At 42.6% G+C, this 18640-nt stretch overlaps 1 protein-coding gene across 2 annotated transcripts in view; it reads left to right on the top strand.

The window, feature by feature from the left end:
- ARFGEF2 (ARF guanine nucleotide exchange factor 2) overlaps positions 1 to 18640 on the top strand; it is a 166928-nt gene that overhangs the window by 94163 nt on the left and 54125 nt on the right. For both annotated transcript variants that reach the window (XM_026014749.2, XM_026014748.2), the window contains exons 7-16: positions 2008 to 2076; positions 3922 to 4073; positions 6759 to 6889; positions 8066 to 8300; positions 9807 to 9906; positions 10795 to 10934; positions 12802 to 12910; positions 13562 to 13745; positions 15910 to 16021; positions 16541 to 16746. In XM_026014749.2, coding sequence (XP_025870534.1) covers positions 2008 to 2076; positions 3922 to 4073; positions 6759 to 6889; positions 8066 to 8300; positions 9807 to 9906; positions 10795 to 10934; positions 12802 to 12910; positions 13562 to 13745; positions 15910 to 16021; positions 16541 to 16746 — 1438 coding nt within the window. The remainder of the gene's footprint in view (positions 1 to 2007; positions 2077 to 3921; positions 4074 to 6758; positions 6890 to 8065; positions 8301 to 9806; positions 9907 to 10794; positions 10935 to 12801; positions 12911 to 13561; positions 13746 to 15909; positions 16022 to 16540; positions 16747 to 18640) is intronic.

Raw genomic sequence — 18640 nt, 5'->3', positions numbered from 1 at the left:
CATGTTAGCAATCCCAGATCAGGCCCCCTCCTTTCTGACCTATTTTTGACACAACATGCCTTGCCTGGCAGCTCCAGCTCAGGTTTACGACCTCTGTTAGCTATTTAATGGATATTTATTTTGTGACAGTAGATTGCCTAAGTGTTTCTTCCTGTTGAGGAACCATGCTGGTGTGTGGTTGGAATGTGACAGCAAACAGCTTTCTTCCCTGATTTTTTTCCTTTAGTATTCTTGCATATTACCAAGTGCTTGGACATCAGACACAACCACTAGTCTCTGGGAAGCAGGCATGTCACATTTTATCGTCCCCATGTGTTCGCATTGGTCCCTGCCAATTCCACATCTGCCTTCTCCCACTCTGCTTTTTCCCTAGCACTGTAGTGTACAGCATAGCACAGTTAGTTATTATCCCAGCTAGAATGTAAGCACCGTGAGGATAAGGATTTTGTTTTGAGCAGTGATGTATTCCACATGCCTGGAACAGTGCCAAACACACAGGCACTCAGTTTGTTGATGGAATGAACAAATGAATACATCTTATTACCCCAGCTACTCCCATTCCCCATAGTCTCTACTAAACTGGACAGAAAACAGGGGTGTGGGAGGATGTGTCTCAGATTCCTTTTATTTTTTCCTGATTGTTCTTAGCATTCAACTTTTTTCCTCCAGGTTACCTCATGGTTCCAGATGCTGTCCAGTCCTTCTAGCAAGAAGGAGGAAGAGGGTGGGACTCAAGGACTCCCAGTTGAGTCATGCCCCTCCCTAACAGAGGCTTCACGGAAGCCCCTACAATCCCCAGTAATTTATGCTTACCCCTTGTTAGCTAGAACTTGGTCATACGGCCACCCTTTCTGCTAGGATAGCCTGTAAATATAGAGACACCCTCTTCCAAAACAAAATGAGAGCTCTATAAGGACTCAGGGTATGAGTTAATAACTGGCGTGTCAGTTATTAACTGACACTGGCTCTCCTACTGGCTAGGGAGGGAATGGCAGCAAGAGTGTCTTCTATCTGAACCTATTCAAGGTGACCCTCTTATTTTGCTTAGGAATAGAGTCTGTGAAATGGCCAATTAGTAATGGCCAGGTGGTGACTACTGGACATCCCAGGAAACTAGCAGCATGATCTGAACCTTGCAAGAATTTGGTTTTGTTTTTTGTAACCTTTTTTTTTTTTTTTTTTTTTTTTTTTGGTAAAATTTATCGAATGGTGGAGTACAAAGCTCCCAAAGAGGGAGAAGACCAAGAGAGTTGCCCTGGTTTTTTAACATTTTGACAGCATGCTTGAAACTTAAGCACAGCAGACTTCTTTTTTAAAGATTTTAGTTACTTATTCATGAAAGACACAGAGAGAGAGAAGCAGAGACATAGGTAGAGGGAGAAGGAAGCTCCCTGTAGGGAGCCTGATGTGGGACTCCATCTCAGGACCCGGGGTCATGACCTGATCCGAAGACAGACACTCAACTGCTAAGCCACACAGGTGCCCAAACACAGCAGACTTCTTAGTGGTTAAGCAGTTAACACTTAACCAGTTAACAGTTGGCAGAACAATTGGATTTCAAATGTAATAAATCCTCAGCTACCACATTAGAAGTCTCATGCTGAGTTCTGGGGTTCTGAGCATGTTCTGAGTGTGGAGGAAGCAAACAGCAGGGGGCATGTCACTCCCCAAGGCTCGGGGGTGCCCAGGGTGAAGGCACAAGAGAAAGCTCCATCTTTTGCTCTGCTGAGCTGGGTAAACTCCAGTTCCTGCCTACAGCTTGGGGGTGGTGGTGAGGGCTTGAGGAAGGAAGAGTGATCCACAGAGGGAAACTCCAAAGTTGTAGCAGATGCTGCCTAAGAGTTTCCAGATTGCAGAGGACTAATTTATTTTGATATAATCAGATTTGGCTTTGGAGAGGACTTGTTTGCCCCCTTTGCCTCCTGAGATGTGACCTCCTTCTCCCCCTTCCTTTTCTTTCCCTGGAAATACCCACATGTTCATGTTTCTGTCTTTGGGTGTGCTTAGGGACTGATGATGGTGCCCAGGAGGTGGTGAAGGAGATCTTAGAAGATGTGGTCACCTCTGCCATTAAAGGTAAGAACCAAGAGCTCAGCCTCTCTTCCTAGTCACTCCTCCAAAAAAAAATCCTTGGCCAGATAATTTTAGTAGTGGAATGCCCACCCCCAGTGAAGTCATGGAAACTGAGTCTGCTCATATCTCCCCATCTTTCATGTGGAATTCAGAAATCTGTGGAAAAGATATTTCTAAACATTTCTGAGTATCTAAAAAGTATCTTTTTAGTGATTAATTTTATTCTCATTGAGGCTGGGTTCAAGAAGCAGTCTGATGATACTAGAATTAGGTGCTCCACTTGGAAGATAGAGGCCATTTCCGGGTACAACCAGCTTTTTCCAGTAGTGGCTATGAGTTCTGAGGTGGTACTCATTGCTGCTGAATGTTCATGGCTAGCCACTGATGTGTCATGGGGACAGTCCACACGTCAGTGGGTTTCACATGCACAGGGAAGTTTTGTTAGAGTTCATTCACAGCTCCCTCAGTTTTATGGTGTGGTTTCAGTGGAATTAAATTCAGAATGACTACTGTGTGGGTTTTTTCTTGGTTTTTGCCCTCCAAATCTTAGGTAAATGGCTATATGTTGAACACTTGGCTCCAGTGTCAATAAATCATTAATGGTTCAAGAAAATCATTAATTTAGCAGGAGGTTACAATTCCTTTTTTTTTTTTTTTTTTTTGCTTCAAGATTTTATTTGAGAGAGAGAGAGCACAAGTAGGGGGAGGGAGAAGCAGACTCCCTGCTGAGCAGGGAGCCTGACTTGGGGCTCGATCCCAGGACCACTGTGATCATGACCTGAGCCAAAGGCAGATGCTTAACCAACTGAGCCACCCAGGCGCCCTACAACCAGCATTTCTTAAGTGAGAGAGAAAATAGAACATAAACTGAATATATCACACATGGTAATATTAAGCATTTTTTCATGAAATATGTGCTTCAAAAAAATATGTGCTTCAGTTATTATATGTGTGCTGGATCATGATTTTTAAAATGTACTTCTTACTGAGGGTAAAAGTCAAGGAAGTTTGACCTGCTGCTTTAAGCCCTATCCTTTTGTTGATTTAGGTTACCACCAATCTGTGTTCATAGATTTCATTATTTATTTAATGTAGAGATAAATGCAATTACTTAATAGAATGTAAAACTCTACCTTTTGGTAGTGAAGTCCTTAAAATAGAATAATTTTAATTCTTTCCCTTTTTCATATGGCTGCCAGGAAGCTCAGGTCTATTTTGTTTTTCCCCTGTGCGACTGAGGTCTTCTGTCATAACTGTCACCTCTTTGTATTTACATGGCTCTTCTTCTCTAACCCCTATATCAGTAGTGCTTTTAAAAACTCTTTTGCTGGGATCCCTGGGTGGCGCAGCGGTTTGGCGCCTGCCTTTGGCCCAGGGCGCGATCCTGGAGACCCGGAATCGAGTCCCACGTCGGGCTCCTGGTGCATGGAGCCTGCTTCTCCCTCTGCCTGTGTCTCTGCCTCTCTCTCTATCTCTCTGTGACTATCATAAATAAATAAAAATTAAAAAAAAAAAAAAAAAACTCTTTTGCTTTTCATGTTTAGCTGCTTCTAACCTTTTCCAGAAGTGGACAGGGTGGGCAGGGTTGCTGTTCTAGAGGTTCCACTGACATGGACTGCAATATGAATGAAACCTCTGGGGAGTGGGGCTGTGGATAATAGACATATGTAAAGCCTAAGGGACCATCTTGGTCAAGCCTTTTGCAATATTATGTCAGTCTCCTAGGGTGGCAGCAAAGGGGATGGGGGGAAGCAGCAACTGGAAGATTATGTGAATAACTTCTTCCTGGTGTCAGACCTTTTGGGATAAGTACTAATTTGGTGATGATTTTTACACTCGTGTTTTAAGAAGCAGCACAAAAGCATGGCCTGACAGAACCTGAGCGGGTCCTGGGTGAACTGGGGTGCCAGGAATGTGCTGTTCCCCCAGCAGCTGATGAAAATTCACAGACCAACGGGATAGCGGACGACAGGCAGTCCTTGTCGTCGGCGGATAATCTGGTATGTTGGTGATCCTCCTCCTATACAGATGCATTTGGATTTTTACTTTTTTAGAAGATGCAGAATTAAATCTGTAGCAGAAGCAGCGAATGAAAACCAGCAGTCCCACTGTCCTGGCCTGATGTGCTTTGTATTCGTAGGTTCCATTCTTGGAATGTGCTACTGTTGGTTATATATAGCATTGTTATTAAAACTTGTTTATTCAGACTTTTAAAAATTTAGATTTCCCGCTCTTTCTCGTCTTAACTCAATATGCGTTCATTACATAATAAGAACATAAGAACATAATAAGAACATGAAAAGGAAAAGTAGGGAAATAAAAGTCATCCATAATCCCCTAACCTAGAGATAACCCTTGTTAACATTTTTACTTATATCCTTCTAGATTTTTTTCTCTCATATTTTTTTCCACTTAAATGTAATCAATCACGCAACAGACATGCTGTTTTGTAACCTGCTTTTGAAACTTATATATTATGAACATCCTTTCAGACCCATAAATCTGTCTACCACATTAATTTTTTTAATTGTTGTTTCCTTGAAAATGCTATATGTAAACATTCAAAACCAGGAGAAATATGGTGTTAACATCTTACCTGAACCCACTCTCTGCACCTTTTCACTGGTGTTTCTCAATCTTTTACATTTTTCTCCCCTCCTGCTGCGGCCTTTTTGTATATTTCTTTTTCTGACGCACCACCTACATGAATCTTAAAGCCACTGCTAAACTCGATATCTATTTATGTTTATACATGTACCTATGCTTTATACATACAAAGAATAAGATTTTTCCACCCTCCACCCTCCTACCCCTCCACCAAGAACCAATTCCTATCCCCATCTTAGTCTGTTTGGGCTGCCATAATAGAACATTAATAGATTGGGTGCGTGGCTTATGAATGATAGAAATTTAGCTCTCACAGTTCTGGAGCTGGTAAGTCCAAGGTCCAGGTATCAGCAGTTTGGTGTTTGGTGAGGGCCTGTTTCCTGATTCATAAATGGCTGTCTTCTTACTGTGGCCCAGAGCTTTCTGGGCCTCTTAATAAGGAAACTAACACCATTCATGAGGACTGCACTCTCTTGATGTAATCACCTCCCAAAGGCTCCATTTCCAAATGCCATCACTTTGGGGATTAGATGTCAGCCTATGAATGGGGATGAAGGGGGGCACAAGCATTCAGTCTGCAGCAGTCATGATTAGTCATGATTTCTAGGTCCTGGGATGGAGCTCTGCAGCAGTCAGCAGCAGTCTGGTGTCATCCCCATTAAGAATGCACTTAAAGGGATATACTCAAATCCATGCGAAGGACTCCTGCCTTATATACTAGGGTGTAACTTGCTCTGTTTACTCAACACTATTTTATAGACATCTTTCCACATTAGTACATAAAGACCTAACTAATTTATTTAGTAGTCATGTAAAATTCGGTCATATGGATTGCCATAATCTATTTTACAAATTCCTTGTTAGGTTTTTATGTTATTTCAGTTTTATCACAGGAAATAGTTCTATGAGCATCCTTATAGATAAATCTTGTGCACATCCTTAATTCTTTCTTTAGGATAAATTCCTACAAGTGATATTGCTGGGTCACGAGTTGGAAGCTTTAAGGCTTTTGTTCCTTAACATCACATTAGCCTGCTGGGAAGGTAATGCTTGAATCTCTGCCCACCTGTAGGCTATCAGTGCTCATTTCCCCATTCCCTCATTAAAACTGGGCAATAGCATTCATTCAAAATTTTGCTAATCTAGTGGGAGAAAGATCCCTCCTTAATAATTAGTAATAAGATTATTTAGGTTAATCTGTCATTTGCATTTCTTGGTGAATTGCTTATTCATGTTTTTTTGCTTGTTTTTCATTTGGGTGGAAGGTTTCTGTGTTTCTGTAATGAATTAGAAGAACTTTTAGTATGTCGAGCATATTAGTCCTTGTCATATGTTACAAATATTTTTTTAATATAGCTTGCTTTTTTTTTTTTTTTTTTTAGTTTTAATGAAGTATATTTTAAAGTGCCTGTCATTTCCCCCCATCTATCCTGCAGTAGTGTTCTTAGAAATACTGTTATCCAAGCTAACATAATTACTTATACACGTGACCCTTAAATAATGCGAGGGCTAGGGGCACTGACCCCTCCGTGCAGCCGAGAATCTGCATGTAACCTTTCACTCCTCCAGAGATTAACTACTGATAGCCTCCTGTTGACAGGAAGCCTTCCAATAGCAGAAACAGTTGTTTAACACATATTTTGTATGTGTATTATATGCTATATTCTTAAAATAAACTAGAGAAAAGAAAATCATAAGGAAAAGAAAATACATTTACAATACTGCACTGATTCATCGAAAAAAATCCAAATACAGATGGACCCATATAGTTCAAACCCGTGTTGTTCAAGGGTCAACTATATTTGTCTTAGATGTGTAACAGTTTAGCGTTTGCTCATTTATCATTTTAAGCCATCCATACCCGCTTTTTGGAGGACAAGGAACAAGGTTTTTAGAATTGCTAAAATGACTCCCCTCTTAGCTCCTAGTTTGACATATTGTCCCGTCCTCCACATTCCTCATTTCCCCATTGAATAACAGAATTTTAAAATTTCATGAGTTAAGTACTTTCCTTATTTTTGAAAAACAGTTCTTCTTTGGTTTTGACCCCTTGATTTTTCTCTTGTTTTCAATCTCAGGAATCAGATGCACAGGGACATCAAGTGGCCACAAGGTTCTCTCACATTCTGCAGAAGGACGCCTTCCTGGTGTTTCGCTCCCTTTGCAAGCTGTCTATGAAACCCCTTGCTGAAGGCCCCCCAGATCCAAAGTAAGTGAACAGCAGTGTGTGACCGTGTGTGACACAGACTGGCCATGTGTGACCCAGATGACCCAGGAGGATCGTGGGGGTTCTGAGAAACCTTAGTGCCCTGTCTCCTAATTGGTGTGAATGCAGGAATTTACAGCTTTTCAGACTCCTGCTCTCCCAACAGCCCTTTCACAGTGGATTGTCTGCGTGTCTACACCAACCAAGATTTTGCCCAGTGTTGCTTTCCGTGATTTATATGCAAAAAAATAGTTATTATATTGAACGAGCACCTTCTTCCTGACTTTCCTAACTAATGAATTTAATCTGATTCACGGTATGCAGAGGCAGAATATGTACAAGCCTCACCGCCCTGCTCTCATGAGAAGCTTCTGCTTCATGGGTACAAATTTAAGTCCCAGATTCAACCCAGAGAAGCCAAACCTTTCTTTATAGTGAGCCAGCTACTGCAGGGATGAAAGCGCTTTGGAGCCAGAGAGCCACATTCCCTCCTGGCTCACTTGAAACCACCTTCACAGCCATATGAGTTACTGAACCTCATGTGAAAAATGGGAATGTGGGAAATTGCCTTACAGGATCAATTACATGAAATGATATCATCACGTCCTGAGTATGGGGCCCTGCACTTTATGAATTTTATTGTCACTGTTATTATTGTGTTGCTAACAAAAATCCTCAACTCTTCTGTTGAAGTACAGTGACCATTAAGGAGATGATTTGGGAAAACTTCCTTCTATCCTGCCCTATGGGTGAGGGTAGAAGCATGAGGCAGGTGGATAAAGAGCACTGCTTCCATTGTCCATAAAGATCGAGTAGGACACAGGTTTTAAGTCTCATGTATGGTGTAAAGCAACTGGTCCTATTAAGTTAATGCAGAACCAGCTTTCTGGGTCAATTTATACTTACGTTACTCTAGCTAAATACCTATTTTATGGTGGGGAGAGAACAAGGATTATATAAGTCGGCAACTCTTGTCCTCATAGGCCTGCAGATTCCAGGAGGACCCACCTTATACCATCTGCCCTCACTCTCTTGGCGTTTAGGTGCCAGTGACACTTCGTAACTCATTAATGTTCAGAAAATTCTGCTTGCTGGTAGAGGAGTGAGGCCTTCTCAAGAAACACACTCTTTAAAATTGAATCATTTAGCACTGTCACCATCTTTCACTTTCTGTGCCAGATCCCATGAGCTGCGTTCCAAGGTCGTTTCCCTTCAGCTGCTCCTGTCTGTGCTGCAGAATGCTGGCCCGGTCTTCAGGACTCACGAGATGTTCATCAATGCAATCAAGCAGTATCTCTGTGTGGCGTTATCCAAAAATGGCGTCTCTTCAGTGCCTGATGTCTTTGAGCTGTCTCTTGCCATTTTTCTTACTCTTCTCTCAAACTTCAAAATGCACTTGAAAATGCAAATAGAGGTATGAGCTCCAAAATGTTTGAGGGGCTTTGTGGGGTTTTTGTTGTGGGGTTTTGTTTTTGTTTTTGTTTTTGTTTTGGTGTTTTTGTTTGTTTGTTTTTGTATAATGCTTGTCCTTGAAGAGTTAACTCCTGGTGACACAGCTACCAGCAACTAGACTTACACAGTCTATTTGCTGATACCCCAAAAAAGAAGAACTTTTTAGATTTTATTTATTCATGAGAGAAAAAGAGAGAGAGAGAGAGAGAGGCAGAGACACAGGCAGAGGGACAAGCAGCCTCCACGCAGGGAGCCCGATGTGGGACTCGATCCTGGGTCCCCAGGATAACACCCTGAGCCAAATGCTGTGCTAAACCGCTGAGCCACCCGGGCTACCCCAAAGAAGAACTTTTTGAATTGAGTGAGAGAATACCTTTTCCTAAAATTTCCTGCCCCCAAATCTTACATACCTTTCATTTTAACCAAAAGCTTATTTTTTTTTTAAATAAAGCTTTTTTTATTCATGAGAGAGAGAAGGAGAGAGAGAGGCAGAGACATAGGCAGAGGGAGAAGCAGGCTTCATGCAGGGAGCCTGATGTGGGACTCAATCCCGGAACTCCAGGATCACGCCCTGAGCCGAAGGCAGACGCTCAACCTCTGAGCCACCCAGGCGTCCCTCAACCAAAATTTTGAATCGAGCAGCTCATATGTTGGGCTCAGTCCCCTGAACATCTTTGTTTAAGCTTATAAATTGTTTCAAATAACCTGAATTAGTTGACAAATTACGAAGTCATTTTCATTTTACATTCCAATCTAGATTTCTGGTTTCTCTCAAAATTGTAACACTGGTCCTCATTTTTGCCTGGCAGCTCTTGGCTGGTTCCTGAGGGGTAGCTGCTCCTCTAAAGGGGCCTGCATCTCTTGCAGGTTGCTGTGGTCCGTCCTTGCTAGCTGTTCGCATGGGAGACCAGGGTTCCGATACTCCTCAGCAAGTGTGTGTGTGCATTGCTCTTTCACTTCTACCCAGCTTGCTTCCCTTGTCAGAGCTGCCTGAGCCTGTGGGGGTTTTGAGCCTTAATTAATTAATTAATTTTTTAAAAGATTTTATTTATTCATGAGAGACACAGAGAGAGAGGCAGAGACACAGGCAGAGGGTGAAGCAGGCTCCGTGCAGGAAGCCTGATGTGGGATTCGATCCTGGGACTCCAGGTTCATGCCCTGGGCCGAAGGCAGGCGCTAAACCGCTGAGCCACCCAGGGATCTTGAGCCTTAATTAATTAATTAAAAATTTTTTTAAAGATTTTATTTATTTATTCATAGAGACACAGAGAGAAAGGGAGAGGCAGAGACACAGGCAGAGGGAGAAGCAGGCTCCATGCAGAGAGCCTGACGTGGGACTCCATCCAGGGTCTCCAGGATCACGCCCTGGGCTGCAGGCGGCGCTAAACCGCTGCGCCACTGGGGCTGCCCTTGAGCCTTAATTTAAATGGTATTAATTGGTGTTCCCCTTTGTCTTCATGTGATGTAGGTCTTTTTCAAAGAGATTTTCCTGAACATTTTAGAAACATCAACAAGTTCTTTTGAGCACAGGTGGATGGTCATTCAGACGCTGACGAGAATCTGTGCAGGTATGTTCACTCTGAGTGTGCTCATCCATTGACTTACCCAGAAATGCTCTTCCAAAATCTAGATTGAGACCTTTACTTCCTGCTTTTAGACATCCTTTTTTTTTAAGATTTTATTTATTCATGAGAGACAGAGAGGGGGCAGGGATATAGACAGAGACATAGGCTGAGGAAGAAGCAGGCTCCCCATGGGAGCCCAATGTATGACTTGATCCCAGGACCTTGGGATCATGCCCTGAGCCGAAGGTAGATGGTCAACCACTGAGCCACCCATGTGCCACCTGCTTCTAGGCTTGTAATGCAGCACTGGAAAAGCCTTACCTTAAAGGCTAATGCTAACCTAATGTCTAGTCCCACTCCACTTATCCTTTAGAGAATGACCCAGCTCAGTCTGGTTTGCCCCTCACTTTGTGGTCCTTGCACAGAAAGTCCCACATCCTGGGAGGCCCCCTAATCCTGCAAAACCAGGATACATGGTCACTCCCCTACAAACTAAACACTTTGTCAGTCTCCAGCTCCAAGGTTTATCTTATCAATGTACAGTTGCACAGCTATCAACCAGGCCTCTCACTTGTCTGTTATCAAACATAATTTCATAAGTGACACAACTTGAAGAGGTTGATCGGACAATTATTATCCCTTTCTTAAGAGAGAATGAGTCTTGGAGAGGTGGAGTGAGCTGCTTGAGATTCTAGTCAGTGCCGATGCAGGCCTGGGAAGAGGGCATCCTAACTTTAAGTACATCTGACATATGTTTTCTAAAGGAGGTATCTACCTGAGTCAGTGATTTACTGGGAAGCATTTTTGAAAAGGGAATCTCATTTAATAAGAAAATTTAACTGTTGTGTGTGTTGGATCAGAATTTCTAATATCTGTGTGTTATTTTCCAAGATGCCCAGTGTGTTGTAGATATTTATGTCAACTACGACTGTGATTTAAATGCTGCTAACATTTTTGAGCGCCTCGTAAATGATTTATCCAAAATCGCTCAGGGAAGAAGTGGACATGAGCTGGGAATGACACCTCTGCAGGTAAAAACACTGAAAACCCCCATTTATATTTAAAGTTCATTGGTTTCTGGGTGTTTGGGTAGCTCAGTCAGTTAGGCGTCTGACTCTTAATCTCAGCTTAGATCTTGATATCAGGATCATGAGTTCAGGCCTCATGTTAGGCTCTACACCCAGAGTGGATTTTTTTAAGGGTCCATTTTTATTTGAAAAAAAAATAATAATTAAAGTGCATTCATTTTAGTAAACATTTATTGTGCGCCTCTGTGTGTCAGGCTAGTTCTGTCCTTGATGCTGTGGTACAGCAGTGAATAAAACACAATGCATATGAATGTGCACGACTGCTATGGTCATAACTAATTTATAAGCAGACAGTGTAGAAGTAAGCTGTAGAGAAGAATAAAGTAGGGGTAAAGTAGTGCTACAAATGAGGGTGCTGTCATTTTTAATGGGGTCGTGAAGATAGTCTCTCTGAGAAGGTGACATTTGAGCTGAGACCTGGAGGAAGTAAGTTCACTTTCAGTCACCTTTCCAAAGATTATATGAAAACACGATCCTAGGCTCTAGTAAAGCAAAGGAATTTGCTTCTTATCCAATTGCCTCATTAGAATGCCCATGCAGAGAATAGTATCTTAACCTGAGGTCTCTGAAGGAACTGATCAGAAGGTCTAGGAGCTGCCTGGAATTATGTGTAGAATTTTGGTGTGTGGGCATTTTCCCTAGAAGTTCCATAGTTGTCAGATTGACAGAGAGATCTGTACCTCCGTAGATGGAATTTTGAGTCTTAAAATATTTACATTTCTTTAGGTTATCTGTGATTCACATTCAGTTTTTTAAGAAATGCTACTTTTAGAAAAATCAGCATTTTTTTTTTATTTGCGGAGCAAGCCTTAAAATAAATGCATTTGTGAGTGTTTGAAGAGTAAGAATGTGTCCAGAATTACTCATTTGTTGCATGATGTAAAATTCTTTTCTCCTTGGGTGGGGAGGGTCACTGGTTAAGACCCTATTGATTTATAAATTTTATTTATTTTAAGCAATTTTTTTCCTATGATTTTATGTATTTATCAGAGAGTGTACGTGTGCATGCGCATGCACGTGAGGTGGGAAAGAGGCAGAGGGGGAGGGAGAGAGAGAGAATCCTAAGCAGACTCTGTACTTAGTGCTAAGCCGGACGTGGGCCTCGATCTCGTGACCCTGATTTCATGACCTGAGCCACCCAGATGCTCCAATCTATTGATTTTTTTTAAAGATTGATTGATTGATTGATTGATTGATTCATGAGGGACATAGAGAGAGGCGGAGACACAGGCAGAGGGAGAAGCAGGCTCCAGGCCGGGAGCCCGATGTGGGACTCGATCCCGGGTCTCCAGGATCACGCCCTGGGCCAAAGGCAGGCGCTAATCCGCCGAGCCACCCAGGGATCCCCTCTATTGATTTTTTAAAAAAGAAAGTGTCTTGAGTGTTTTTTGAATTATACAAGCAATGGATTGCTGCCTTTTACAAATGCAGATGACACTTGGGGCACCTGGCTGGCTCAGTAGGTAGAGCATGCAACTCTTGATTTCAGGGTCCTGAGTTCAAGCCCCATGTTGGGCATAGGGTTTACTTAAAAAAAAATCCGGATAACACTGTTCATTTTAGGAAAGCACATATTTCCTATTTTTCTACTAGGGTGTTTGTAATGAACCGCATTAGAAATTTTCAGGATTTTTACAATGAGCCCTAAATACTTAGGTCACCTGTTAACTTTTCCTTGGGTTCTATGCTTAATATGAGCACTGAATGTCAGTGACTATCTCTTATTTTCACAGGATTCACTGAGAGTCTCGTATATGTCTGCACTCAGTTTATCTGTTAAGTCTCTGTGCCATGTCCCTTCTGTCCTTAGGAGCTCAGTCTGAGGAAGAAAGGTTTGGAGTGCCTCGTGTCCATTCTCAAGTGCATGGTGGAATGGAGCAAAGACCTATATGTGAATCCCAACCACCAGACCAGCCTTGGTGAGAGGGCTTGTTGCACCACCGCCTCCATTCACAACGTGACACTTGGGGAAAGTTGGCCTTGTGTCACTGTCTTAGAATTAGCAAAACACTTTAGTTTGCTGATGACCTTAACGCTTCTGCCTTTTAATCAATCTGGGAGAAATAATGTGAGTTATGCTCTAATGTCATATTCCCAAATGGAGAGGCAGTCATTCTGATTTTTTTAGTAATCTCTCCTTACCTCACCACCTTGAAGCACCATCTTTACAATATACCAGATTTCCCTGTGTAAGTCTGTTTCTGAATTTTCTATTCCATTCTATGGATTTGTCCATTCTTGTATCAATACCATGCTTTTCAGATGCCTTGAGTTCTTTAGTGAGTTCAATACCTGTTAGGGCAGGTCTTCCTCTTCACTGTTCTTCACGTATCGTCATGATTTTTGCACTTCTGTTCTTTTATGTGATTTTTAGAATTAGCTTATCAAATTCCACAATAAAGTAAAATTTTAAGTAAAGTCCGTGAGTGATAACAGTTTCATACTTATGACTTACAGTACAAAGTATATTGTTAACAGGTCTGGAAAAAGGACATAGAGCCAGACCTGAGCTCAGATATATCTGTATCCCATCTGTTTATTTGGTTTCCTTTGGTTTCATGTCATTGCAGGTCAGGAGAGGCCCACCGATCAGGAAATGGGGGATGGGAGAGGCCTTGACATGGCGAGACGAAGCAGTGTGACATCCATGGAGTCCACGGTATCCTCAGGGACCCAGATGGCTGTCCAGGATGATCCGGAGCAGTTTGAGGTCATCAAGCAACAAAAGGAGATTATCGAACATGGCATCGAGCTGTGAGTATGACTGCTACTCCAGCCAGATCTCTTGGGGCCTCTCACAAAGCCACATCTCTGGGAACCTGTTCCAGAAGGCCATGCTGGTACTTGGCAGCCAAGCCTGACTGGGCCAGGCATAGGGAGTGAGAGAGTGGGAAAGGCAGATTGAGATTGAAATTTAATAGCTTTGTGTAGTTGCTGCCTGGTCTTTTTATTTTTATTTTACCTAATGCAAGAAATTAAACTAATTTAGAAAATATAGGAAAGTATGAAGCAAGAATGTTTAATCACTCATAAAATTATTACCTGGAGTAAATCACCATTGGTAATTTTTTTCTAACTATATCTTATGAACAGTTTCAACATAGAATTAACTTTGTGCGTATTAGCATTATCTGTGTATATTTTTGTCTGTACCATTCAAAAATTACACCCATCATAATACCTCAGCCGGGTATCTGAAGAATAAAGACGTTTTCCCATATAAGTGCATGATTATTATTATAAGCATTGGTAAATCTTAATGTGTTTCTTTCCAGCCTTTCACACAGAAAAGTACGTAAACTCAGTCTCATATCCTGTCCAACTTTTGAATGATTAGTTAACTTAGTAAATTCAGTTTGTTTGAAAACTTGATGTTATAATGCTTTTTAATTGAAGTGTTGATCTCATTTCCACTCTCCCTAGCCCCACATCAACCCAGTCTGTTCTCTCCACAGCAGCTAGTCTTCTCAAAACCTAAATCAGTTATCAGGGGATCCCTGGGTGGCGCAGCGGTTTGGCGCCTGCCTTTGGCCCAGGGCGCGATCCTGGAGACCCGGGATCGAATCCCACGTCGGGCTCCCGGTGCATGGAGCCTGCTTCTCCCTCTGCCTGTGTCTCTGCCTCTCTCTCTATCTCTCTGTGACTATCATAAATAAATAAATAAATAAATTTTTTTAAAAAAAATAAATAAATAAATCAGTTATCACTCCTCCGCCTAAAATCACTCCAGATTTCCCTCTCCTCATCAGGGCCTGATCACCCCGATTGACATCTCCTGCCAGTACTGGAGTCACACGATGTGCTTCAGTCCCTTGAACACCTTGAGCTCTTCTCGCCATTGTGCCCTCTGCTCAGAATACTCCTGGGTCTTTTTTCCTCCCTCAGGCTTGGCAAAACCTCTCTTCCTCAAGGAGGCCTTCTGTAGCCGCCTGTCTGCACAGGTGCCAAGCTGCTCTTGCTTGCACCTGATCCATGTCCTTCCTGCACAGCCCTTGCCCCAATCTGTGCTGATGCATAAATAGCATTCTCCAGGGCAGGGCCTGTTAAATAGGACGTTGAGTTTATCCATAGTGAAGTATGCCTACCTTTAACAGGAAATACAAACAGTACTTACTGTCAAAAGAAATCCCAACGTGGATAGTCTAGAGCTGCCTATTGGCTCTTTACGGATGTCAGAGATCCCGGCTTTTTTACTCTTTCTCTTTCATCATCCCTTTCTTTCTTTTCTTTTTTTGCGGGGGGGGGGGGGGGGGAGCGCAGAGGGAGAGAGAAAAAGAGAATTTTTAGCAGACTCCATCCCCAGTGCAGCGTCTGACATGGGGCTCGATCTCACAACCCTGAGATCAAGACCTGAGCTGAAATCGAGTCAGATGTTTAACCCACTGAGCCACCCAGGCACCCTTCTGCTTTGTTATCCTTAACACAATTTTCACCTTCATTGTTTTGCCGCATGGTTTAGGGTGACTGCTAGAGCACCAGCCATCACACATATATTAGGGAATAAAGGGGATACTGAAAAAGTACACCTCCCAGCCAAGCCAGCTTTGTTTAAGGATCCTTCCTAGAGGTATTCATACCACTTCTGCTCTTAGATCATAGACCAGAACGTTATCACATGGACATACTTTGTTTAAGAGAGGCAGAAAAATGTAGTTTTTATTCCAGGTAGTGGTGTGCCTGACTAAACATCGAGGGTTCTTACTATTGGAGAAGAGGAGAACAGATGTTGAGTGACAGCCATCAGACTCTGCTATATAGCTAGGTCAGAAATTAAAGGTGAAATTCAGAGAAGCCACCAGGACACGCAGGACCTTCCTGAGGTGATAGGCAATGATTTGTTTATGCTTCAAATGCCTGCTTTTTTTTATCCTCCAGATTTTGAAATATGTAACCCATGTCCTGTCTCTTCTTGTAACAGTTTCAACAAGAAACCCAAGAGAGGCATCCAGTTTCTCCAGGAGCAGGGCATGCTAGGAACGTCAGTTGAAGACATTGCCCAATTCCTGCACCAGGAGGAGCGCCTTGATTCTGTAAGACTGGGGCTTGGACGCTTGTGTGTCAGTTTGATCAGGTGATTCTGAGACCTGCCTAGCTTTAGCCTAGAGCGTGGCTGACCCTGAGCGCAATGGCTATTGTCCACACCCCTGTTTACACCAGTCCTACTTCTTCCTTCGGCCAGCATCACAAAAAGCTTCCCAGTGGGAGGGTGTGTACTTGGTAGAACGGCGTTAGAACTAGAAGTGTCCCCTGACTACTAGAAACTTCTGGCTGCCTGTCTGAAGTTAACCTCCCTCCTGAGTGTGTACCATCATTCTTTCATCTTTAAGTCTCTTGTGCCTACTCGTCCTTCTTCATCCGAGACAGGATAGACTAACCCTGGAATGGATGGGTGGGCGGGCAGGTGGGGAGTCACCTAGCTTTTCCAGTAGGCCAGCATGTTCTGGGTGTTGAGAGCAGAGCATTCTGCCTCCCTACTCTGCCTGAAGTGTGTGTTTGCTGTGGGTTCACATATGACAGTTTCCAGATGTGAGTGGGTGTGTATGTTTCAGACCCAAGTAGGTGATTTTCTGGGAGACAGCACAAGGTTCAACAAGGAAGTGATGTATGCCTATGTGGACCAACTTGACTTCTGTGAAAAGGAATTTGTCTCAGCCCTGCGGACGTTTCTAGAAGGTTTCCGCCTACCTGGGGAAGCCCAGAAGATTGATCGATTAATGGAGAAATTTGCTGCGAGATACATAGAGTGCAACCAGGGGTGAGCGCTGTGTTTAAGTTCCTTCCATGTTATTTTTTTGCCTGGCTCAGAGCACTGATCTTAGTTTGGTTGGGAGTTGAGTTTAATCTTCCTAAATCTGTGCCAAACAACTAAAGTTTGTTTCCATGTGCCAGACACTGTGCTGAGGGATTATCTCACGTAAGACTTCACAGCTTCTCTTTTTGTTCCAAGGAGATTGAGGACCAGAGAAGCTGAGTAACTTGCCCACGTTCATATGGCTAGAGCCTGCGCTGTTAATTTTGATAAGAGTAATATTGTGAGTTGAGGGGAGGCCTTTGGGCACCTCTTCCTAATTCAGAACAACTCCTTGATTTAATATATAGGGTAGATCTCAAGGATTTGGGTTTTTCTTTGGTTACGTACTGATGAGCAGGTTACAAAAATGAACACATAACTAATAAAACCCATCTAAGTACATGATTTTATCTTGGCTCCTCTTTGGGTGGGTAGTACATGTTTTTGTAGAAAGTGGAAATTAAAAAGAGAGCTAACCTTTATTAAATATCTCCTGCGGCACCTGGGTTGGTATAGTTGGTTGAGTGTCCGACTCTTGGTTTCACCTGAAGTCATGATCTCAGGGTCGTGAGATCGAGCGCCATGTCAGATTGTGCTCAGTGGGAAAATCTGCTTAAGATTCTTTTTCCCTCTGCTCCTTGTCCCCCATGTGTACAAACATATGCATGCACATGCTCTGTCTCTGTCTCTCAAATAAATTTTTTAAAACAAACACATTTCCTATATGTCAGCCATGCCATCAGTTTTATATACATTTCATTTAATTAATGGTAAGCCTGGGAGTAGTGTCTCTAGTTATTAGAAAGGAAACTGAAGCTCTGGGAGATTTAGCAACCTGTCCAGAGTTAATCAGCTGGTAAGTAGCAGAGGAGGATTGAAAATGGATTGTCTAACTAAAAAGCTCACACTTTTTCCCCTGAGCTTGAAGTGAAAAATGTCTGAATATGCTGTGAACATGAGGTAGAAATTGTTCAATAGAGACATTTTGATAACAGTTTGCTCTCAGGTCAACTTGATATTCATATTAATTGGTTTTAATCCTCCCAAGTGTACAGTGAGCTGTTTCCATTAGATGCATGGAAAACAGAGGCAGCATCTGGTCATTTTAACCCAGTGGACATGAGAATTTCCCAAGAATGGGATGCCTGGGTGGCTAGGGGTTAAGCATCTGCCTTCAGCTCAGGGTGAGATCCTGGAGTCCTGGGATTGAGTCCCACATTGGGCCCCCTACATGGAGCCTGCTTCTCCACCTGTCTGTGTCTCTGTCTGTCTGTCTCTCTCTCTCTCTCTCTCTCATGAACAAATAAATAAAATCTTTTAAAAAAAGAAGAATTTCCCGAGAAGGCAGAGATGTTACTTTTTTCTTTTCTTTCTTTTTTTTTTTTTTTAGATTTTTAAAATTTATTTGAGAGAATGAGAGAGAATACAAGCAGAGGGAAAGGCAGAGGGAGAGGGAGAAGCAGACTCCCCACCGAGCAGGGAGCCTGACTTGGGGCTAGATCCCCAGACCCCAGGAATATGCCTGAGCCAAAGATAGACGCTCAACCAACTGAGCCACCCAGACGCCCCAAGATATTACTTACTTTGGACATCTCTCTTGTGTGGATCTGGGGACCCTTGGTCCGTTTCTCTCAGTGGCTAAACATGTTAGATTGCTTCAAGTTGTATGCAGACTTCTTGTTATGTTCTTCAGAGTTTCTCCCTCCTTTTGGGGACAATTTGGACAGACTAGTTTTTGTAGCTTTAGCCTCGCCTATTTTGAGGCCACGCATCCACACGTTTTTGTCTTTTCTTGCCTAAAGCAAAAAAAGTTTGACTTCACCAGCATATTATGTAGAAAAACATGAATATTTTTTTC

This window comes from Vulpes vulpes, chromosome 14 (assembly GCF_048418805.1).
Source record: "Vulpes vulpes isolate BD-2025 chromosome 14, VulVul3, whole genome shotgun sequence".
Lineage (NCBI taxonomy): Eukaryota > Metazoa > Chordata > Mammalia > Carnivora > Canidae > Vulpes > Vulpes vulpes.
Note: the sequence above shows the minus strand (reverse complement) of the source record. Positions and strands in the feature narration are given on the sequence as shown.